Below are 25,241 nucleotides of genomic sequence, written 5' to 3'. Positions count from 1 at the left end.
CATTGCTTTGTTTAGTAGATGTCTATAGTGTTTATGCTGTAAAATGTAAAATAAAACGTTTAAATGAAATGGAAATCATCGTAGAAGTAAATCAGTATGCACATTACAGTGTTTATGGTAAATGGGGCAAAATAGTCAAGTAATGGGACATTGGGATGGCTGCAGGGGGGAGGCTCCATTCGACCATGATTTTGTGAGGGGGGAAGGGCAGCAAACTCAAAGATGGTCCCAGCTGAAGTGTACCTCTCTACTGCCCAGATTTTCGCAGAATTAATAGATTTTTGCTTCTTATTTTTGGTTGTTCCTCATACATGTTTTGGTTTTCTGGAAAAATCATTTAAGAATGAAGTCACTAAACAGTGACAGACATTGAGTTTCAGACTTCATACCCCTCAGAAAAATGCATGCTAAAGCAAGACCTGTTATTCTATCAACTGTGTAAGTTTATACAAGATGAATTTTTAGTACTGTTTGTATGTTCCCCCAATATATTTGGCCTTGTCCAGATTTCCTGCATTAAGAGGTTGAGAGATACACACAAATAAATCGCTTTATAGAATTAGGTATAACAAACCTCTGAACTGTCCCCAATTTTGGCTCAAAATGTTGCGCTCCCCTAATAATCCCTCTGCAAAATGACACCTTTGGAAGAAAATGTGGATGGTTTACAATTAATAAATAATTGTAATGATCAGCGTTATAGATTACTTTTATTTCAGAAATGCATATAGATTCTTTTATTTTGTCAGCTGCTCAACTTAACAGTACTAATATTAAAAAAGTGTCCCTACTTTGACATGTTCCCAGCTGTATTGTGTGGCTATTTTATATTTTTGCATCACATTTTTGGTCCATTTTTCATAACATTGTGTTTTTTCTGGCAAATGAGTGGCAAATCATTAAAGATTGAAGTTAGAAAATAATGACAGACATTTCAGTTTCAGATTTCATACCCTTCAGAAAATTCCTACTCATGCAAGACCTGCTATTCTATTATCTTTCTAAGTTCATAAGAGTAATATTTAAAAATTGTCCTTATTTTTGACCTTTGTCCCACTTCTTGTTATGGCTTTCTTCAGATTTCTTTCTCTGAGGTTGAGAGGTGTGACAAATGTGTCAGGGCCATCACCGTCAGCCAGAGACATTTCAAATTGTGACATACTTGTTGCACCCCACTCCCCCATGTAGTGACTCTGGATGTGTCCAAACAAGGCAAGGAGCAGTTATGCAGTGTAAATGTGCAGGGTATCCCCCCATCTAATGTAGACACAAGTACTACAGTGGCTTTTCATCTGTCCTTGATTTTGCAGAATGTTCTGGTTCTCTGTCATATTTTTATATTGTTGATTTATGCTTCTTATTATTCAGAAAATGCATGTTGTTGCAGTGCCTGTTGCTTTGTGCTTAAGTAGCAATGCTTTAATGACCATCAGGTAGGCTTGCCTAAGATTGTAAGATGCAAGTAAGCTTTAATACGCATACTGTTAAAGAATGACCAACACTGAAAGCCTTTTTGTTGTTGCTATGCAGAGAATATTTACATAACTAGATCACGTATAAGCCTTGGGTATTGAAATGGTATTGAAATGCATATGACAGTGTTTGTAATAAAGCACAGGATTACAGTATTTTAGAAGGTCATTACATTTGTTGGAGACTTGCAGTCATTTTTGCAGGCTTTACCTATAAACTAAACAGAATGCCAATCTATTGTGTGGTCCATAACCTGTGCAGTAATCCTTTAAGCAATTTATCCTGAGCTTGTTTCTTGTTTGCTGTTCATTTTTTACTTTGATCATGTTTTCCCCATGAAACAAGTAGATAGTTGTTGTCCGGCAGCAGGTCTTTTTTGGATAAGAAACATTTTTACAAGTGGGGGTATCACAGAGATCGCTACTTTCAGTATGTTACTTGGTACTTTTATAAAGCTGAATATAAATTATTACTAGAACTGCAGTGCAAGGAGAAGTGGTTTGAGTTGAGTGCTTTTGACTAGCACTCCAGTAATGCATTTAAAAAGTAATTTATTTTTTCATCGTCACAACCTTTTTGTTTCCATCTAGATATTAAGTAATATGTCATGTAGCCAATGCATTGAAATATATATTTTTTCTACACTTCATTTTGTCTTGATTGGACTCTCATAATGACGGTTTGGCACCCAAAGCAGTGTATTTAATTAAAGTGCCAGTTTTTGTGGTTTTGAGCATAGCTCCACCACTTTCTAGTTAACCACACCCCTTCCCATTGGCCCCACCCATTCAGCTGTCTTCTGCACTCCCCCTTTGATTTGACTCACCAGCTGCCACTGCTATTTGGAGTAAGTAGTATTGTATTTTTTTGCACTGTTGTCCCAGATCGCTTTGCCTCTCATCTCTTTCTCGCTTTCTCTCTCTGCATGAAACCAGCAAATAGTACCTGGAATAAGCTGTTTTGTAATGAAAAAATAATTTGCATTGCTAAAGCTTCTTTCTGGTTGCCCTGGTAACGGAAAGAGTAAGAGCAGCATTTACAACTGATGTGGCTTGCTGATTTTGAGAATAGTTTTGAAACCTTTTTGTTGACCAGGGGTTAAAGGGGCTTTCTAGTTGTAGCTGTAGCATTTCATTCATATTTTAGGTTTTTGCCTGTTGAAAGTTCTATGTTCTCAATACACTGAAGGTGCAGAATATGAGTACCAGGGATATGACTAAAGAAATGTATTAAATCCAAATGTATGTAAACCAACATTGAGTTCACCTTTGGATCCTGGTACTAGCTTGTTTACTTACTGGTCTCCTTAAGTGGTTTCTTATGTTTTTGTTATACTCCGTTAGTAGTCTTACTGTTTTATCTATGATGTTTATGATATTGAATTTCTAACGAGTATTCAGCAGAATCCCAGTCACCTCATCACAAAAGGTTTTTCATCCAGAAAAAGAGGTCATTGTTCCCCTCTACTCATCACTCATTAGACCCTTTATAGAGTACAGCGCCCCGTACCTGACAAGACATCTACAACAACTGGACATGCTCCACTTAAAGAAAATCCCCCTCCAAAAGCTACCCTAGGGACCTAAACCTTGTCACATTATTAAACAGAACATGCTTGGAACAGACTAGCTATCTATGTCACTCATTAGCACTCTTCAAGAAAAATCTTGATGATTGGATGGGAAATAGGAAATTCACCCCGGGGATCACTTCTGTGGCTCTGCTTGACAAGGACACAGGAAAATAATTTTCTTGGGTGGCGAAAGCCAGGGTACATTTCATTAGCTGGAGCCCTAATTTTTCTTGGTGGCTGGCAGCCACACATTTTTGTTATAAGCAGCCAGCCCTAGGGCTAATAGCCTAGTACCTACTTATGAACCTATGATGTCAGTCTTACTCTAGTTGTTTTAACTTTGCTGCCTACTGAGTCAATTAACAAGACATTAACATTAATGCAATATCTATTGCAAACAAATCTTTTAGCCAAAGCCCAACATGGCTTCCAACCCAGCCACAGCACTGCTACAACCCTATTATCCTTTACAGACACTCTGAATAGCCATAGTCTTCTCACATAACACAGTAAAATGGTTTCAGAGCTACCTCAAGGATCGTAAACGAGCAGTGAAATGGTCCAATGAACTCTCACCCTTTCTCCACAACACTACTGGATTCCCTCAAGGCTCCATCCTAGGACCCCTACTCTTCAACATTTTCACAAATAACCTTCACACTACCTCTCACTCTGGGACCCTCATTCAGTACGCTGATGATTCCACCATAATCTGCACTGCTCAATCACTACCAGAATTACTTTCTAAAACTCAAAAGTCCTCTACTGCAGTTGGATCCTGGCTAAGGAAATGCCCAACTCTTTCTTAATCCAAAGAAGACAAAACTAGTACTCTTTCATCCCAAAACACCTCCCCTGCCACTTGATTATTTCAACATCCTTGCATCTAACAATACTGTCATAGAAATAGTGCAGGAAACCCAACTTCTAGGTGTTATCATTGACAATAAACTTTCATTTGACCCCCATATACAGCAGAATATAAAGAAAACTCATCAAAAACTGGGACTCTTTTATATAGAAACAAACAATTCCTGCAGCAACCAAAACCACCCTTGCAAAAACATTTTTACTTCCCTCCCTTCTTTATGGTGCCCCTATCTTAACTAACTTACAAACTTCTACCCTACGCAAGATGGAACAGTGCTGCAACAAAGTTGCAAAGTTTGCTACAAACTGAATATCACACACACCACTGTAAACCACTCCTAGAATGACACTGGCTTGAACTCCCCGACCAACTTGCCTTTATTCAGCTATCCACCTTGCGCAACCTTATTTTTAAGTCTACTGCCTGCCCTGCACTAGCCAAACTAGTCACACCTTGCACACCAAATCAGTCTCTACAATCAGAAGACAAAAATCTCTTCGCTATCTCAAAACCCACAAACGGGTCACTCTCTGTACTCATACTCTGTCTCTATACTTTGGAATTCGCTACCTCTAACTAGCCTAGCCTAACCCATTTCAAAGCCTCTTTAAAGTAATCATCTCAAAAATACATGACTGTGCTCCTGCATAAAGCCTGTCCAATGCTCAGGTCTTCCTCTTCTTCCGCACTAGCCTCATGGTCCTCTTCTGTCACATTTCAGTCCCTCACAGACTGCAAGATCCTTCCGCGGTAGTGGTGCTGCGGTAGCGTTGTCGCCTTAGAGCAAGACATTGTCACGTTCGATTCTCAGAGCGTCTTCTGTGTGGAGGCATGTGTAAATGGGCGTGCCTTCGTTGAAGGTTGTGCATCAGGGCTGATAACTCGGTACGTAAAAATCTACTACCAAACATTAGCAGACCGGAGTTCTGCTGTGGTGACCCCTAATCGGGATAAGCCGAAAGACACAACAACAACAACAGACTGCAAGATCCTAAGGCTCTTCTAACATCTCCTCTGTTTCTATACCATATCCTTAAGCTACTGCCCAGGCTGCATTGCTTCTATTCTTCTTAACTCCCTCTCACTATCTATCTGCATCACTAACTTTCTGGCTGCTATTTTTCTAACTGAAACTAACATTCTATTTTTCATGTACTATAACACTGCACTACCTACATACTATTTTTTGGACACTATCGGCATCATGTATGGTGAGTGACTATTACTGTCTGTAATGTTTTAACGCTATAGAATTGTCTAGATGTGTAGTGTATATTGTAACATCTTGTATCAGTTTGTTCTTTTGACTTATTTTTGTGAAGTATTTCTAATGTTATTTCTACTGTACTGGATTATACTGCGTTTGTATTGTACTGTATGTGGAGCTTTTCTCCTCGGGCCTCTGCTGAAAATGGATTCTGTAGACCACCCCAGTAAACAAATGTCAAATAAATAAATACATTTGAGGAAATAAAATAACCATCTTTTCATGTTTTGTGTTCAAAAAAGTAGAACTGTTTTAGGTAACTGGCATAAACGTCTGCATGCTGTGCTTAGGTGGATCTGTCATCACAGAAGTATCTGAAGCTGGCTTTAAACTACCAATGCAGTTTTTTTTTCATGAAATATGAAGTTTTCTTACCAAACTTAATGTCATTAGGTGCACTGTTACACGTGTTATGAGATGACATAGTAGATTGCATCATACGACCTACATTTCTTAGGTTACTTGTTGAACTCTATTTCTAAAGGAAGCTGAGTTGTTCAGAAATGTTAGTTAGCAGGGTGAAGCTGAGAGGATGAGAGTTTAAGGAATGACATCCCTTTTAATTCTTCGATGACATTGCACTGATGAGCCATTGGAAGTACAGCTAAGGCAAATTGTGCTTCCTTATAGAAGATGCCATCTCATTCCAGTTGACAGTTTGGATTCATCCATCCTCAACCCATTTTCCCATTTTGCACATGGGATCAGGGTGTCACTTCAACAGTGACAATCATCTCGAGCCAAGGTTTCCCACAAAATGATTTTAAATGCAGTTATGTACCAGTGAGTTTCTGTGATATACCTGACTAGATAAACTCTAATGCAATGTGGACATCTTAATGTTTGGTTAAATTTTTTGATTATTTTGTAAATATGCATGTCTGATTATACTAAGTGGTCTGGTGTAAGAAAAACCAAGATATCAGTGCAGCGCATAGTCTCCACACTTGAGTATGTAATGATTATGGATGTAGGAAGTGTAGTTTGGTTGTAGTTAAAGCAGAATAAGATATATTTGCTTTTAGTGGTATAAAACAGAAGAGGATAGTCAGGTAGCCATGCCTCAAGCAGAGCAAACCAACCTTGAATTATTACCTGTGCTGAACTGTGGGAAGTGGATTTGCAGATGAGGACAATGTAATCTGCATAGTGGTCTATATTGCTGGGATATTTAATTGATGTTGATGGAAAAGTATAGAGGGCAGCGTGTACAACGCTGGAGTGTACCTCTATGAGCAGTAGCTTCTTCAGAATGTGTTTTTCTATGTTCTTTATGATAAATAACTGTTACTAGTGCAAAACTTAACTGTTCCACCTTTGGTGGGACCTGCGTTGTGATGACAGAAGTTGTATTAAGGAACTTGCTTAGTTATATATTAGTGCTAAACTTATTGTTTCACCTTTATGGAGCCCATGTTGTCATGATGGAGGCTGTATTTAGAACTCACTTAGTTATAGTTGTACCTTCTCTAAGATTATAGTTAAGTCATGGTGTGTGTGTGCGTATATATATATATATATATATATATATATGTGTGTGTGTATATATATATATATATATATATATATATATATACATATATATATATATATATATATATATATATATATATATATATATACACACACATATATATATATACACACATATATATAGATATATATATATAGCAATAGGTCTGAAGTGTCCCAACAGACTACCCACTTTTATACAGAATAATTACGCAGGTTTCTTGCCTTATGTTAGAGAGCTTGTCTTTCATGAGTACTACATTTCATATGTATTCTGATGGGTATTAACAGGATTGGAAACCAAGCCATATAGGTTCATAGGTAAGTACTACACCAGCAGCCTTTGTGGACCATTTTAAGCCTAGCCGAGTTCCCTTTTTGTGCTATAATGAACCTGTTCCCCATTTCATGATAGATTGGCCATACCCATCCCTTGGTTGATAATTATATATTACTCCTAGTGAAAATAACTGGGATCATACCATAGACAACCTGAGGGCACCCATTCATGGGCTAAAGCATTTAGGAGCTGCCTCTGTCCTTTAGTAGCATGGGAGCAGTCCTGGGGGTAAATGTTTCCTCATTCGTAGATCCAAGTTGTGATTGAATATGCACAGGGATGAGCTTTGTTGTACAGAGTCTGTTCTAGACTAGTGATTATTTCAAGAGTTAAATGGTATAGTCTGATGTTGTTCTTTTCATTCTTCCTCAACATATGGGTCATGGATCCAACACGGCCAGATTCTACAGACTTACTGATCCAACTCTTGAGCTCCTCCCTCTATCCATAATGCTCCAGTCAGCCTACAACACCTCAGATCTCATTTGCTGCCATCTTGCACAAACACAGATCTTCTCTCAGGAGCTTATTATTAGACTTCTTGAGAATTGTGAGTAGTTTTTTGCTTCAGTAATTCAATAATGTTAAATATTATTTTCTATAGCCTTTTGCTATCCTCCCTCTACGCTTTTCAGGATTTTTGTTTTTTTCTTCCATTACATCTTCGTTCTGACTGTTTTTCTACCTTTGTTGGTCTTCTCATGCATAGCATACCATTGTTGATACCAGTCTATCCCTTTTTACTTTGCCTTTCCTACCCTTTTTACTTTGCCTTTCCTACCCTTTTAAGAGTATCCTTCCTACCATTGCTGCTCATTTTTCTGTAAAAAAAAAAAAAGTGCTGTTATATATTTTCTTTTTTTATTCTCTGCTTAGGTAGTGATCTCCTCTCCCATCCATCAGAATTTGGAATTTTGTGCCCACAGGAAGTGCAGTTCTTAAAGCCAGTTGGTTTCTCAGCTGATGCCCACAGGGAGTGAGTTTATTGTCTCAGAGAGGCACATCTTGCCATTGATTGTTCTATTTAACTCTAGAGCAATTTCTGATAGGAGAAACTGGTTCTTAAGAGACTGCTGCCTCCATCCCCCTCTTCTTCGTCAGGGGCTCAAACTTCCAGTAAACATGCTAAGACTTCTTCAGAGTATCGAAAGAGATTTCCTAATCTCTCCTAAACCCTCTTCTACCCTGTTTGGAGCCTCCTAAGAAGATCCAAAGAACTTCATTCAGATCCATCTTCTTCAGATCCTAAATCCTCAGATCAGACTGTCATATTGGTAAAGTCTCCTAAACAGCTCTGGGATCCAAAGAACTTTTATCTAAGTCTCCACTAACTCACTCACCCAGGTTCAGAGTTGATCCAGTGTCTCATCAGCTCTATTCCCCCTTTCTTCAAACTACACCAAGGAAAGAATTGAGGCTACAGTCTCCACTACCTCATGCATGAGAGTCTCCTCCAGAAGTCTTTCAGAGGCTGATGTGGATAGGATGATGAGGAAATTCCTTAGTGCTGAGATTCAGATGGGGGTTATTTTGGCTCCATCTCCCACAGTATTCATGATCATTCCTTCCACTTCCATGCAGTCATATCTCCTTCTCTGATCCATCCTATTGCTTCAGAGCTCTTGGATCTGAGAACCCTGAGAGTGTCGGTGTTGGATCTGAAGACAGCCAGGTCTTTGACTCCGGCAGTTCCCCGGACTGGTTCTGCCCCTGTCCCTTTGGATCGGGATGAGTTCTGGAGCCAAAGCATTGGTGTTGAATCTGGAGAACCAGGGTCAACTATGATGTTGTCTGTGCTGTTCTTCCCCATCGGAGCTTCAACACTAGATAGCTTGGATCCGGTTCCCTCTTTGCGGCATGGATCAGGGTAGGGTCAACACTTGGCTGTTGCAGAGGTTTTTGCCTTGGTGCAGCTGGCCATAGCTTCCCTCAGTTCATCTGCTTTTGAGGTAGTGGAGAGCCTCCTCTCTCATTAAAAAGATCCGCTCTCTCTCTCTCTTCCTTGGAGCCTATACCTATTCCTACAGTGGGTCAGGGCTCTGATCCTATTAGTCCTAGTCCTCAGAGAGAGCCAGTAGCAGTTAGCATCCAGACAGCTTCCCCACAGGAAATTCCCCTCTCTTCAGATATCTTCCCAGAGCATCTCACTGAGGAGGTTCCCTGCAAATGAACGTGCAAAAGGAGGCACATAGATTCCCTTGTGGAATCTCTCAGAGGATTCTGACTTCGAAGAAGGGCAAGGGTCCTCCAGATCTCCACCAGATGACGTCTCATTTGGAGACTTCCTAGAGATACTTAATGAAAGGGTGGATGGTCTTCAGATACTCCCTCCCCAGAAAAGTCAGTCTTTCTTGGAAGCTTTTTGTTCCAGCCCATCTATGCCTTGGCCGTCTCCCCCAGCTGATGAGCTTATCAACCTAGTCTCATGCTGGGCATGTAAGGAACCAGACTTTGTCGAACCAATTCCCTGATGTCCAGATAAAATTTTGACACCACCAATGGACAGACCCCAGTAGAACAAAGGAGTCCCTGTTGATGCAATGGTTGTGGTGGCAGCCACAAAAAAGGAGCTATCTGAACAGAGCTCTTCTGTCCATCTCCCCTAATAGAGAGTCAAAGGCAATGGACAGATTTGGAAAGTGCATATTTGCTTTAGCGACCTTTGGTCTGAGGTCCCTGAATTATTTAGTGCACTTTATAGGCTGCAGAGGAATTTGACCAAGGAGCTCTTAAAATTTCTCTCAGAGTGCACGTCTCCGGAGGACTATAAAATGTCATCTTCACAACTGGCCGCTCTTTTATCCATTTCTAATGCATCATTGAGGTTGATAATCCCATGCTGCAGAGGGTGCCTCATGGGTTGCCAGTTTAGGCATTGCTGTTGGGAGACCTGCCTGGATGTAGTTATGTAATTTTGCTGACCCCTTCAAGTCTTTTTTCATCAGTGCTCCTTTTGATGGAACATCCTTGTTCGGCCCATCTGTTAAAGAAATGCTTTCCCACAGTGAACAGGAAGGAAAGACCCTGTCTGCCATAGGGATTTGCTTTTCTACCTCTCAATCATTCTTTTCCCAGAATCAAAGAGGGGGCAAGGAAATGTGGTTCCATAAATCCCAGGGGTCTTTCCAGGATCAATGCAAGGAGAGTTTCTCCATGGCCAGAGGGGGAAAGTTCAAATGGAAGATGCCATCCTCATGGCAGAAGAAGACTGCAAAACTCGGGTTTGAGACTTTCCTGGATAGATCCTTTCAGCATTCCTGAAGGGTTGCCTGTCTGCCCACTTCTGGAGGATTTCTATAACAAAAGATTATTGGGTACTAAAAATAATATCCTGAGGTTATTTCATACCATTTTCCCTATTTCCCCCAATCAAAAGAAGAAAGCTCCCCAATGGCCCACCTAGTCAGAGAGAAGCTGCAGCTCAGGAGATTTAAAAGCTTCTAGACAGAGTCATCAGGACGTTTCACCAGACCAAAATGAATTTCGAAGGTACTCTAGGTTCTTTTTAGTGCCAGAGAAGACAAGGGACCCAAGACCACTTTTGGATCTAAGCAACCTAAACCAATTTGTGAAGAAGTCAAAATTCCGAATAGTCACAATTCTGTCCATCCTGCCCTTTGTATTTAAGGATGATTGGATGTGTTCAATCAGTCTTCAGGATGCGTGCTACCACATAAAGAAGAACAGACACTCCTGAAGACATCTATGCTTTCGGTTGGGAGCCAGTCACTATCAGTTCAGAGCCCTGCCCTTTGGTCTCACCACAGCCCCCAGTGTGTTTATCAAATGTATGGCAGTGGTGGCAGCTCACCTAATACTGCAAGGAATCCAAGTATTTCCATACCTAGACGACTGGCTCCTCACTGACCCAACCATGCATCTCCTGAACAGTCCAGGGACTATTTGCTCCAACTTTGTCAAACATTAGACATTACAGTCAACATCTCCAAATTAAAACTACAACCAGTAGAGAACCTGGAGTTCATTGCTGTCCAGTTGAACACAGTATGTCAGATTACTGCTCTGCCTTCACATCATGTGGACACAGTCAAGTTCCAGGTACAGCAAGTTCTTGTTCATACTCCTCTTCTAGCCAGACTTGTCCTTTAGGCTGTACGTTCAGTGGTGGTAACTGTCACATTTCTATATGCGTGTTCTCCAATGGACTCTTGCTGTTCAGTGGTCTATTTTGCAACATCCTGTATCCTTCCCAGTCAAACTCATTCAAGTATGCAAAAATCATCTTTGCTGGTGGAATCAGTTGGATGCGATTTACCAGGGCTGTCCTTTTATTCCGTCTCTTCCAGTGGCCATGGTGACCAAGGACACCTCCCAATTGGGGTGCAGGTGGGGCATTTCTTGGGACAGATGGTCCAAGGCATGTGGTCCCCCCCACCCTCCCCAAAGAGACCAATTCACACATCAATTCCCTAGAGTTGAGAATGGTTCTGTTAATATTGTAGGCCTTTCAAGATGTTCTCCCTCTAGGGACTATTGCTATACAAACCGAATACATGTCTGGTCTAGTACATAAACAAGGGGGAACCTGATCTTAACCCCTTTGTCAAGAGGAAATGAGAGTGTGGTAGTGGGCGATGTCTTCCAGACCCTTTTTGGTGGCAACTCACATTCCAGGGAACTCCAAAATACTAGCAGACAAACTCAGCAGGTCCATTCTGTTACCTCACGAGTTGTCTCTCAATCTGTGGAGGAGAAGATTTTCCATTGTTTGGGGTCAACCTTGCTGCAATCTCTTTGTGTCTTCTCCCACAATAAGTGCAGCAGGTATTTTTCTCTAATACTCCCTCAGGAGGACTCACCAAGAGATGCTGTAGTCCACGTTTGGCCCTTAGGTCTCTTTTACGTCTATCTCCTGTTATTTCTAATTTCAAAATTCTTACAGAAAGCCAGTTGGCTAAAGAGCGCAGTTATCCTCATTGTCACATGCTAGCCTCCAGGTTTGGTTAACTATCCTTTGGTCTCATCTTCATTATCCTCTATGGATACTGGACTCCAGTCCAGATCTTCTCTTGCATCCCAGTATTCCAGGCCTCAAACTAAATGCATGGTTTCTCCAATTCCATCAATAGCTAGACAACACAGGCTTTCCTTCCTGGTTTGTCATATTCTTTTTATCTTCCCAGAAAGCTTTTACAAGGAAGATTTGCAGAAACAAATGGAAAAGATTTTCGGTTTGGGCCCGCAGAAAGGAAATGGACCCTTTTCCTGCACCTATTTCTTTGGTTCTGGAGTTTTTAGCGTCTGTTTTTCAGAAAGGCACTAGTTTTGCCACAGTCAAAGTACAATTAACAGCCATATCATATTTCCATTTGTGAGAAAATGCTTCCTCTTTTGCTTCTTCCAAATTGTGCAAGACTCCTCTAAAGGGCACCTTCTTACTCAGTGAAAGATCCATCACCTCCCTGGGATTTAACAAATATACAACAACCCTTAGAACCTTCAGCAAAAACTGATTTAAAATTTCTGTCTTGGAAAAACAGAATTTTTAGTAGCTATTACATCTGCAAGGAGAATTTCCAAACTCCAGGCTCTATCATCCAAATCCCCTTGCATTGTTTTTTCAGAAAGATAGAATTAGTTTACAAACCAATCCATCTTTCTTACCAAAAGTAGCTTCTGAATCAAATATCAATCAAACAATTCATTTGCCTGTCTTCTTCCTTAATTTTTCAAACAACTGAGACTACATGCTACAACTACATTTCTTTTTACACAAGACAAAGGATTTCAGGAAAACAGACCAGTTGTTTTGTTTCTTTCTCACCAAACAGACTGGGATCACCAGTTTCTAAAGTTACCCTGGCCATATGGGTTACTGATTGCATTTCTTTGGTATATTCTCAGCAAGGTCTCTCCCTACCAAAGCCTCCTAAAGCACATTCAACTAAATCCATGGTCACGTCTTCTGTAGAACTTCCATTGATGATATTTGCACAGCAGCTGCCTGGTCTAATGCACATACTGTTATTGCTTATTACAAACTAGATTTGACTTCTAGAAGCAGAGCTCCTTTTGGTTCAGCAGTTTTCTGGAATATCCTTCCCTGAGGGCCACCAAAGATTCAGTCCCATATGTTGAGAAAGAATGAAAAGGACAACATTGGATATTAAAGTTATATACTCAACATAACTATGCATCTGTGTTGTCCATTTTCATTCTCCCTCAACTCCCCTCCACCCTCCTTCCCCCTTCCTGTCATTTCATGGAGTGATCTTATGGATATTTTGGAACCTTTTGTTCCAGGTTTGAGCCCTAGCTTTACCGTTTTTTCCTTGTTGCTACTATATCTCTATAAGGCAGCAAACTTGATCTGAGGTATTGTAGGCTGACTAGGGTATTATGGGTAGAGGAAGGAGTTCGAGAGTTGGATTGTAAGTCTGTGGAATATGGCCGAGTCAGATCAGAGGCTGGCTCCATAACCCATATGTTGTGGAAAAATGAAAATGGACAAAGCAGATACATAGTTGTGGTGAGTACATAACTTTAATTTCTTGAAGGACCAGTCAGTTTATTTTCAGACTGAATTTTTCTTACTAGTCTAAGGGATGTCTAAATTTAAAGTAATTCTCATAATGTTTGCAGATTTAGAGGTCTGAAAATAATTTTTGATTAATATATATATATATATATATATATATATATATATATATATATATATATATATATATATATATATATATATATATATATATATATATATAGATAGATAGATATTTTTTTTTTTGCAGCTGTTTTGTAGTTGGCAGTATTGTTGGAAAACAGCTGTTCCATCATATAGTGTACTGATACCCTATATCTGCTTATTTTGGATTGTTTCAATTTGTTAGTAAGGCTTTTATGATAAACATTCACAGCAGAAGTGCTCTCAACACTAAGTGTGAAGACTAAACTGCAACTTAGTCACAAGACAGGCAAAATCAAATAGGGTATTGGCCTTACTATGTAGCTAGACAAAAACTGCACATTTCTGCTTGCACTCGAATGTCAAAAACTTGTGTTTTGAAACAGTTATCTTGCTACCTATCAGTCATTCAAGGGCAAGAACTGTGGTATGCTTTACTCTGAAGGTTTTAAGAAGTTCAGTTGTATCCAGTATATTTAGTAAGATGTAAAATATTCCAAACTACACTTGTCAAAATGGACTGTAGTGTAAATAAAAATAAAAGTAATAAAAAACAGTAATAGAAAAAACAAATCACCAAGACACTGGAATTAGTTAAGCACTTGTGTCCTTTATTTAAAAAAACTTCCTCAGAAATGCACATTGCATCACTCCATTAATATGCAATAAACCCTCCCCTAAAATTCAAACAGTCATTCTAACACAGAGGGGATGGAAGTAGCTTCCAGTTTTAGCTGCCACCCCATTTCTCTTTATTCTACCAGATTTTTCAAATCCCTCCCAGCATATTTTCATTCACCCCCTCTAAGACCCACCATTGTTTTAAATTGGTATATACCAAAGTATATTTATTTAAAGCATTGTTCAAAACTTTATTTTTAACTACATTCATGTGTTTGTAAATTGTTGCTCTTAATTTACTGCAAGTTTTACTTGTATAGGATGTTTCACATGAACAACAGGTATATTATAAATATTTTCTGAATTACAGTTTCATCTGTCATAGGAGCATAAACTTGTCTGAACTCTTCAGAAATGTATTAATGTTTACAGTGAATAAAACATCTTACAGAAGCCACATTTACAGGTCTTATAATGTTTCTTGTGTTCTTTGCTGTAACTCTTTTTTAATATTTCCTTTGAATTATTCCATTTCTTGTAAGAAAATATAGTTTTCATTTCCAATGATTTTTTTTCTGAAGAGAGACTTTGGTCACATTTAACAAAAAATTGCATGAATTAAATCCCTGACATTGCCATAATTTGTTTCTGGAGGTAAGCATTTAAGGTAAATGAATATCCAAAAGTTTAAGAATGTTTAAAACATCCAGTGGTATTTTTAGAAGTAGTGAATTTCATGATGAAATCGGTACATTCATTTGAAAGAGTAGGTACTGAACCAATGGAAGTTTTAAATGTAACATTGGTTCACATCAGAAAGCTCAGAAAAAAGTGAAACAACTTTCTAATAAATATGTTCAAATATCTAGTGTTAAGGCAAAAAATCAGAAGTCACTTATCCCCCAGGTTAGAATGGCAGTTTGAATATCAAATGTCTTTTAAAAATGAATGAGTATAAATTAATTTAATTGGTAGATAAATTTTAGGGCAGAGTTTTTTCTATATTTAAATAGAGGGATGAAAGATGTGTATGTAACTCTGTGGAAGTCTTTTAAATAAAGGAGAAAAGTGCTCAACTAATTCCAGTACCTCAGTGATTTGGAATTCCTATTAGTGCTTTTTTATTTTTCATTTATTTTTGTGATAAAATATGATGTAGCATCATCTGCTGAGGGAAGAGTACTGAAAAAGTTTCAGTTTAGGCTTAAGACTGTCTGTTTCAGCACGTCTGGATGGATCTATTTTTAGACTCCTAGCCTGTGTGATGGTTTGATAGAAGCTTGCTGCATTGTCTCGTAACAGTAGAGTAGCTGTCATGATTATGTCGGATAGAATACCACATGCAGTGGTTTTGTTGGGATGTGATATCAGTAGATGCACGTCCATCCCTGCTTGCCAGCTCCTCCGATTCCTAAGATGGTAATCAAATCCAGTTTGTCAGGGTTATAGTTAGGACTTTCCAATGTTTGTAGATAAATAGTAATGTAGTTAGTGTAACATTTCTAACCTACCAGTAGGTGGTTGTTGGAATCTGGTAATTATTAATAATAATGTGCAATAGACAAGTTATTGATACCCATTTACCAGAAAGGAGTTGTTGTTTTTCTGCCATATATTCCTGACTCTTCTGCATGTCCATGTAAAATGATTGTATTGTATGTTTGAGCCAAAGTATCATCAGTAACAAGTAAATTTATGATTTGTTTACTATAGCTGTTGGACCTATGTAATAGGCCATTTTCTTAAGTGTGCTTAAAACGGAGTTTGATGTGTTACACAACACAGTCATTTGTATAATAGGATGTAAGAATAGTGTTTATGCAGAGGAATGTCAGAATGCTTATGCTTACGAAGCAGAAGTAAGCCCAACTGTGAAGGCTGTTAAAATAAAAAGTAGTGGCAAAAGAGGACATTATTGCCTAGTGCCACATTTAAGCATAACCTTAGCAAAACAAATCCGATTTGCATGGATTTGTGCAGTTTGACTGGTGTTGTTTAGTTGGCGCCTTCAGATAAAACCTGCAGGGAATCCAGTTTTGTGCAATGTTTGCCACAGAAACTTCCAATAGAATCAAACGCTTTATGAAAGCTTATCAGTAAAGCCACAGCTGTAAGATTAATGATATTTTTAATCATCTTGCTTGTCTAGCCAAAGCCTAATAAACTCTAGGCCATCAGCATTGTTCTTTATGAAACTTAAGTGATTTTTGCCTACCCTCAAGGGAATTATTTTATTTAATGTAAACGCTAAAACGTTAGCAAAAAGTCTTCTCTTCATTCTGTAATAGAGAAATTGATCTATAGCTTGTTGGATTATCAGTGTCCTTATTCAGCTTTGGGTAAAAAAAAATCTCTGTGACTTTGCTAAAGAATTTTAGTAGGGGTTTTCCAAGCTTAACTTAAAAAAAATTGTAATGTTCCACAGATAATCCATCTAGTTGTATTGTCTTTCCTGAAGGGAGACTATCAATTGCTGATAAGTCGCTGATAAAGTAATAGGCTTAGCTAATACCTCCAAATTTCAATTGGATATGTGTGGTAAAGGGATGTCATTAACAAACTGTGCTACTCAGTAGGTGGGTGTATTTAGAAAGATTTGGGTTGCTGCCTGAAATTCATCTCTCAGCACTGAGTTAATTTCTGACAAGTCAGTGTGCAGCTCTCCCTGTTTGTCCCATAACCTGTGTATGGCTAATTCTGTTAGGACCTATAGGGGGTTAGCCCTTTAGCCAAGTAAAGCGGTTTACATACAGCTCATTATCAGTAATCTCTTGATGTGTGAGTCTCCTGTGTTCTCTTTTTAGTTTTTTTTTAATTTCCCATAGCAAATTATTGTTTTTAATGTTTGAGTCTTACAGCAGACCTTCTTTCAGCATTTTTTCTGGTTCAAGTCCTACCACTTTCTTATATCTACTAGCTTTTTCCAACTTCTTAAATTACATTTAATCATCCCTGTGTTTCAGTTTGAAGTAACTGCAGTAGAAAAAGACATTGATTTCAGACTCTGTAAAGTTATCCCATACATTGCCAATCCACTGTCCCATAACAGCAGAGAAGTTTGCATTTTGAAGAAGTAGAGGGTCAATCTTTTATTGCAAAGTGGGTGTGTTCATGGTTTGAAGAGCATGACCAGATAGTGCTTGGGTGAAGTAGTAATTCATTTAATCCTGCATACTGATGAATGGTTGACATCCCACATATGCTAGCTATTAGTGACATTGTTAGCTGACTGTTTTGTAATGGCAGCAATCCTGTTTCCTAAACTCTAAAAGGTAAGTTGGTCAGGCACTGTACATCAGGGGCCACATTTTGGTATAGTCAGCATTTTGAGTACTATTTTCTGTAAACTACAGAGCCATTAAAGAAGTAATGTGTGCAGACTAGACTATGTCACTAAAATAGTGCCATATAGCTATAGTACACAGGCTAAAAGGGAAGGGATCTTGTAGATAGCATTACTGGTTCATCTTGCTTTTGTTGTTCCCTTTGGGTAAGTCCGGTATAGTTCAGCTCCAGAAGAACAAGCGGGTTATCAGTTTTCCCACTCTGAAGTCGGCAGTTGAGAGTCTGATCCCCCCAAGACAAAAACAAGATGATTCACAAACGTTATTAACTGTATTGTACAATGAATTATTAATTTAGTAAAGAGGTGCAGACAGGGTAAATATGCTGAGAATGTACCTCGATAATGAAATGATGAGAGACTGTAAACAGAAACTAAAAGTAGTCTCCCCTACCCCCTCACATCTTTAACTTCAGAGACTGCTTCAGAGAGTTAGAGACTAAGCTTCTTTAAAATTGTTTGCCTTCAATGTCTGGTTATTAGGTGAAAGAATATGCAGAGAAGTGAATTCCATTCTTAAATCAAGGTCAGTATGAATGATGAATGCCAGCTGAGGCTTTAAAAATGAGGCTAAAATCATAACAGTTAACCATTGTACATTTACACCTGCAACATTTATCTGTTAGACGTTGGTTACTTAATATACAGGTTGGCTGTAACTGTTGAGGAGGGCTAGAGCTTTGCTGTTAACAGTATTATATTTCACTACAGTGTCATATTTTGAAAATTTCTTAATACTGTGCATTTGATGTACTGTCTGTATTGTGTAACAATGTTTAGTAGGGCTGTAAGTGAAAAAGTCCCATGTTATCAAGTTCAGCTACTTGTACCAATAAAATAAGCAAAAATAAATAGTTTATTGATTGCACATAGACTTGATAATAAGGTATTTTACGGCATTATAAAGCTGCTTATAATAATTTAGATTAATTATTCTTGTCTTCTGTTTATTTAAGCACTATGCTGCATTAATTTGGTTTATACAGTTTTATTTTCTATATCAGGAAATTCCCAAATCCTTTGTCATTGTCGCCAGAAGAGGGTTAATGTGTTTGGTATGTTAAAATATACATATTAATAGTTTTGCTTGCTAATATTAAGTGCATGATGGTCCTGGAGGATTAATGTGCTTAGAAGGTTAAAATGTACATTTTAATAGTTTTGCTAGCTAATATTAGATGGGCGGTCACAGTGGTGCAGCGGTTAGCGTTGCCACCTCACACCAAGAGGTTCTCCGATTCGATTCTCGGCTGAGGTGCCTTCTGTGCGGAGTCTGCATGCCCTCCCTGTGGTCGCGTGGGTTTCCTCCGGATGCTCCGGTTTCCTCCCACATCCCAAAGATATGCTGTAGGTGGATTGGACACTCTAAATTGGCCCTAGGCGTGAGTGTGTGTGTGTGCCTTCAGTGGAAGGTTGGGTGCCGGGCTGGCAACTTGACACCGTAAAACTCCACTTCCAATCATGACCGGACAGGTGATCTGCTGTGGCGACCCCTAACCTGGAAAAGTCTTAAAGCACTCCTCTGGTACTGGATTTGTCATAATTTGTTTTGGCTGACGTTAGACTGAATTTGGAATACTTGTGATGAAATGGCTACCACTTCTTACACAGAGGCTCAAATGGTAATCTTTCAAAGTACATCTTAAGGAAAATGTTCACTTCCCATAAGAATTAATAATACATTATATGCAGTGTGCGCTTAATATACTGTTTAGGTTTCTATCCGTTCAGTTTTATAGATAAGATTTGCATAATCATAAAAATGTCATTGTGGTCTAATGCAAATAAAACCTATGGGCAGCAATCTAAAATTGATTTGGATTTGTGGAAGTGATGTGTTCATAGTTCTGCAGAGATAAATTCGCCAGTCAGTCTGTGTACAAAGTATTGCTTTTTGAGAAACATTGCGAAAGTTTCTAATCTTGATTTTAGCCATTTTATCAGTTCCAAGCCTTTGTTGACCTACTTACTGATCACTGCTTTCTGTTCAAAAACATGGGCATTAAGTAGTATGAGATGCAGACTAGGGATATATGTTAGTATTTTATACAATTAAAGCTAATGCTACTATGAAATCTTAACATTTCATGTTCACATGGGTGGTTGTTTATTATAAGTAAAGTGGATTTTTAATTATAAAGCTACCTGGTGTTGCTTATTCTATATATGTGTGTTTGCTCAGATAATAAATCACATTTGGGAATTAAACTGATATTTTTGGAGGTCACCTAAGGAGGGGAATGTAGAATGCATCTCCTGGGACCTGTCCTGCAGTGAGTCAGTCAGCTGTGCTGTATTACTGCCACCTAGTGGACAGTATAAAGCACTGTGGCCTCATGTATCCTTGAAGGAGAGAGGCCCAATAATGCATATTTATTCCTAACTTCATTCTTGAATACACTTGATTAATCATCCTTGTTCTGTAGGAGGACTAGCACAAGGAAGAAGGTAGGGAAAATACTGCAGCGTATCATGATGACTAATTTCACTTTGTGTAGGCACTTCAAGGTGATAAGGGACAACCAAGATTACAGATATTTACACTAGGAGATGGAGACTGAAGCAGAAAAGATCAATGATATATTAAAAAATGTATTGCATTTGAAACTATGGCAGTCACCAGTTTCACGTCACAGATTACTGTGTGGTATTTGCTCAGTTTGTTTGTTAAACAAGCTGTAGATGGTGGAAAATGTGTGTGTGCATACACACACACGCACACATATATATATATGTGTATATATATATATATATATATGTATATATATATATATATATATATATATATATATGTATATATATATATGTGTGTATATATATATATATATATGTGTGTGTGTATATATATATATATATATATATATATATATATATATATATTTGCATATATGTATAAACTGTAAGAAAAACCCTGCCAAGCTACAGTTTTCACTGTGTGATATCGTAAACCTCTTTTAATGGCATTCCATGAGATATATGCAAATGACCCCTTAAGGGCATTAACTGTTTCAGTTCAGACAAGCTAGAGTTTTCACTGTGTGATCAGGCAAGCCACAGGAGTTTTCTTGCAGTTGGTATGTGTGACTTTTTATCCTTTGGTTTGTGTGTGTGTGTGTGTGTGTGTGTGTGTGTGTGTGTGTGTGTGTGTGTGTGTAATAGGCTAGCTGGGAACATATTTTGAAACCTGCATGTGTGTTTGTGTATATGCATACCTGGTTTACATTTCTGTCTTGAATGCTTCCTGGGCTGCTTATGTTGCAAAGTACTGTTTCCATTACAGCCTCAAGGCTGCCTAATTCACCTTGATATGGGGGAGCTTATTCTGCTAAGCAGTGGGGCATAAGGCATAGATCCAGTCCTTTAGAGGATACCAACTCATTGCAGAAAACACACACATACACATGCATCCATCTGTAGATAGTTTTGAGAATCACCAGTTTACCTAGCTGTATGTTTTTTGACTGTAGGAAGTTTGTGTGTCTGTGTTTGTGTGTCTATATGATTGTGTGTGTGTGTGTGTGTGTGTGTGTGTGTGTGTGTGTGTGTATGTGTCTGTGTTTTTGTGACTATATGATTTTGTGTGTGTGTGTGTGTGCACGCATGTGTGAGTGCAGAAGAGATTTAGTTTTATCAGTGATGTAAAATTTGGTTTGTGAGGTTGATGATATTATGCTTACTGGGAAAGTCTGACTGGACACAGGTCCTTTTCAGCAGAGGCCCGGGGAGAAAAGCTCCACATTAGACAGAGATTACCAGAGGCAGCAGTCACATAGTACATCAAGATTATAGCATATCAATTATACACAATGAGAAAAAAAAAGTTTCCAAGACAGCAATCACATAATGCATCAACATTATAGCATAACAAAATTATAACACTGTGAGAGCACAAAACTTTCTGCATTACATCTCCATGGTACAGCAATTATATGGTAAGGCATTTTACAGCAGGAGGTAGTTGAGTATCACCCCAAGATATATATGTATGTATGCATTTTTTATTTATTTATTCATTCATTCCTTGTGGACTGGAAAAGCCCTACTAGGCTACTACTACAGTCTCTTTTCGCAGGAGACTTCAAGGTGATACCCATATTGCCTATGGTAAATTTAGCCAGGCCATTACACGCACATGTACACGGATGCATACTTACTTGCATATGTAAACATACCTGCATATAATTATATGTAAAATATATCCCTAGTCATAAATAAAATATATTTATGAAGTGAACATTTCATAGTTTAATATACCTGCCATTGTCTTCTGCTTTGTTTCATAGGTTCATAGGTTCATAGGTTCATACTAGGCTATCTGCCCGAGGGCATTTACAAGCCTAGCCCATCGTTTTGTGGCTTACGCCACCCCTTTAGTATGGGGAACTATACCCATTATTTTGCTGTGCCTCTGTCGAGCAGTGACACTGAGGTAATCCCTGGGGTATATCTGCGATCTCCCATCCATTGGTCAAGATTTCTCTTGAACAAGGCCAGCGAGGTGCTCTGCCTCACATATACCGGAATTTTGTTCCACAGCATAGGGAGTCTTTGGGTGATGAATCTATCCCTCCAGCACGTCCTATTAATAGCCGTGTCGAGGTTTAAGTCTCCGCCTTGTGACTCTGATGGATCTAGATTTTTTGAGGTGAAGCATATTCATCAAATCTGGGTTTGACATGGCCTTGTATGTTAGGCAAAGGTCACCTCTGAGCAAGCGGTGCGACTGAATAGAGCTGGAGTTCTTTCAGTCGGGCGGCATAGGATAGATTTTGAGACCCTTTATCCTTTTGGTGAGGAACTTTTGTGGCCTCTCCAGCTGCTGCAAGTGTCGGGTCAGATACATTCCGAATGGGGCATTGTACTCAATCATTGGTCTGATGAGTGATGAGTAAAGGGAGACCATGACCTCCCTTGATCTAGATGAGAATCCCTTCATGATAAGGTGGGCAATGTAGAAGGTCTTCCTAACTACTTTAGCTACATGGGTGTCGAATGACAGACTACTATCAACCTGGGTCCCCAGGTCTCTGATGACTTCTTCTGTGCTCAGTGGATTGCCACCTATTTGGTAGCTAGGGGTAACCTTGTTTTTCCCTAAGGGTATGACTATGCATTTTGGCATTTAACTTTAGGCCATGGCTCTGGCACCAGTTATCCGCTTCTGTAAGACCCTTCTGAAGGATATCTGTGTCAGATGTGTTTTCTACTATGGCCCAGTTTGCAGTCATCTGCAAACTTTGTCAGCTATAACCCTCCTGCGTTTGCTTGTACTTCGGAAAAGTAGATGCCAAACAAGAGTGGGCCCAGGACTGAGCCCTGTGGGACACCACTTGTGACAGGCTTTGAGTCTGACATGGCGCCAGCAACTCTGACCCTGTGGGTTCTGTCACTCAGCCAGTTTGCAACCCATCTTGTGATGTATGGGTTAACATTTAAGCTGATGAGTTTTTCAATGATACCAGAGTGGGATATTGTATCGAAGGCCTTCGCCAGATCGAGGTAGGCTGTATGGACTGCCTTTCCTCGCCAATGGCTTTGGTGACTGTTTCGGAAAGGTCAACCAAGTTTAAAAGGCATGATCTGCCTTTGACAAAGCCAAACTGGGTTGGATCCAAAGTCTGCAAATTCCCTATGTCTTTATTTATGAGGTCCATTATGATCCTCTCCATGGCTTTGCAGATAAGGCTTGTCAAGCTAATGGGCGGTAATTTCCAGGGTCGGTGGAGGCACCGCCTTTGTGAAGTGGGACCACAGTTGCAGTGCGCCACTCCTGGAGTGCGTATCCAGAGGTAAGACTTTGATTAAACAGCTGTCCTAGCTGTGGGTTTAATTCCTCATTGAGTTCGTGGAGCACACAGCCGGGGACACCATCTGGTCCCATGGATGCTGTGTTTTTGCTTTGGAGAGAGCAGTTCTCACTTGGGCGTTGGAAATTTTGGGGGCTGCAATCATTTGGTATAGATATCTCTCCTTTTGGGGAGAAGTTTGCACTGAACCTGTCAGCCAGTATGTTGGCAATGTCTGTAGGATCAGTAATCTTCACATCATTTTGAACTAGTTCTGAGCTTATCTGGGAGTTTCCTCCCAGGTTTCTAACATAGCTAAAGAAGGCCTTATGATTGTCTTTTGAGTCTTTAGCTATTTTTCTCTCAAAATTTGCTTTGGATGATTTTATGAGAGCTCTTAGTTTTTACTTATAGTGATCAAGGGTGTCTTACCTTTTAAGGATTTTGCTCTATCTTGTAGTAGCTTCCTCCTTTTGTTGTAGAGTTTGTTTATGGCTGGGGTCCACCAGACTGGACGCTTGCCTTTGGTACAAAGAGTCTTTGTTTTGCTTGGGATTGCCTTATCCATGCAATCCTGCAGGTGCTGGTAGAAGGCATTTGTAAGTGATTCAGCGGCTTGAGTACTGTTTTCCGCCAGCTCGGGGGCCTTAAAGGAGATCATACTAGTCTTTAGAAGTGTGAAGTCGGCTTTCGAGAAGTTCTTTACTGTGGTCTTTTTTATTTCAGGTGGGGGTGGGATGAGGACCTCCAGTGAGATTAGTTTGCGATCTGATCTCACCAGTGAGGGGTATACTTCCGGTGTTGAACATTGTGCTCCCATGTTCGTGATGATGAGATCAAGTATGTTATCTCCTCTTGTGGGGATGGTGACTAGTTGTTCCATGGCATTTGAGTTTATGAATTCCAGGAACTTTTGGGCTAGGTTGTTTGGGCTTGAGTAGTGTTCCCAGTCTATATTAGGGTAATTGAAGTCACCTAGTATGATGGTTTGTTCTTTACTCCTCCCCATTTGCTTAGGTCCCAGTAGTTTGCCGATTGTATCCCACATAACACAGTATGACCGTCACCATATAACCCCCTGCCTTTAATTCAGATTTTTTGTGTATTCCTTTTACTTAATATACCTCATTCTGACAGTCCCCTCCTTCAAACCGTAGAACTGCTTTAACCCAGCCCAGACCTTTCATAGTGGATAGAGGGCTTGTCTTTGTGCCCACTTGTTTCATTGCAGTGCTGTCAGGCACTGACCATGGGTGTGGGATGATCTCTAAGTTGGTCAGCAGCCATTGGGAAGGATGGAAGCCTGAGATGGTGGTGTTGGGTGTGGAATAAGTGCAATAGGTGTCTAGGGAATGATTAACTGAAAGATAAAAGAAAAGGGAGAATGAAGCTGCAAAAAAATAAAAGTGTGGGGGGGGGGGGGGTTGGCTAGCCTCAGTGTATTACAGAATAAATCATCTGTCTGGATTATTATATCTTTTAGTCACCTCTTTTTTCAGGAGGTGCAGCAGATACTAAAGGAGGCAGTAAATCTTGCTACTAGAAAATCTCATTTAGACTTTTCTAGTTGATGGCTACCTACATCCAGGGCCTTATCAGGTTTTGTACCAACGGTGCTTAAATATTTGTGTGACTTACTAGCCTCTGGTCTTAGTCCTGCTTTAAGGTACATCTTGTGGCCAATTCAGTATGTTTGCCATAGATCATTTCTCTTCTCTGTGTTTTATTAGTAAAACAGATTTTGATTGTAGTGTCTCACCTGAGATCTCCTGATGAACAGGTTGTTCCTTCCCGGGATTTATTTATTTGACA

The 25,241-nt window shown here is 39.4% G+C and overlaps 1 protein-coding gene across 1 annotated transcript in view; it reads left to right on the top strand.

The window, feature by feature from the left end:
- MIB2 (MIB E3 ubiquitin protein ligase 2) overlaps positions 1 to 25,241 on the top strand; it is a 1,775,226-nt gene that overhangs the window by 661,629 nt on the left and 1,088,356 nt on the right. Inside the window, 1 exon segment of the mRNA XM_044061758.1 lies at positions 11,344 to 11,351. Within this exon segment, the coding sequence (XP_043917693.1) occupies positions 11,344 to 11,351 (8 nt within the window).

This window comes from Protopterus annectens, chromosome 2.part0, assembly GCF_019279795.1.
Source record: "Protopterus annectens isolate FY-2018-M chromosome 2.part0, PAN1.0, whole genome shotgun sequence".
Lineage (NCBI taxonomy): Eukaryota > Metazoa > Chordata > Ceratodontiformes > Protopteridae > Protopterus > Protopterus annectens.
This window is presented reverse-complemented; position numbering and strand designations above follow the sequence as displayed.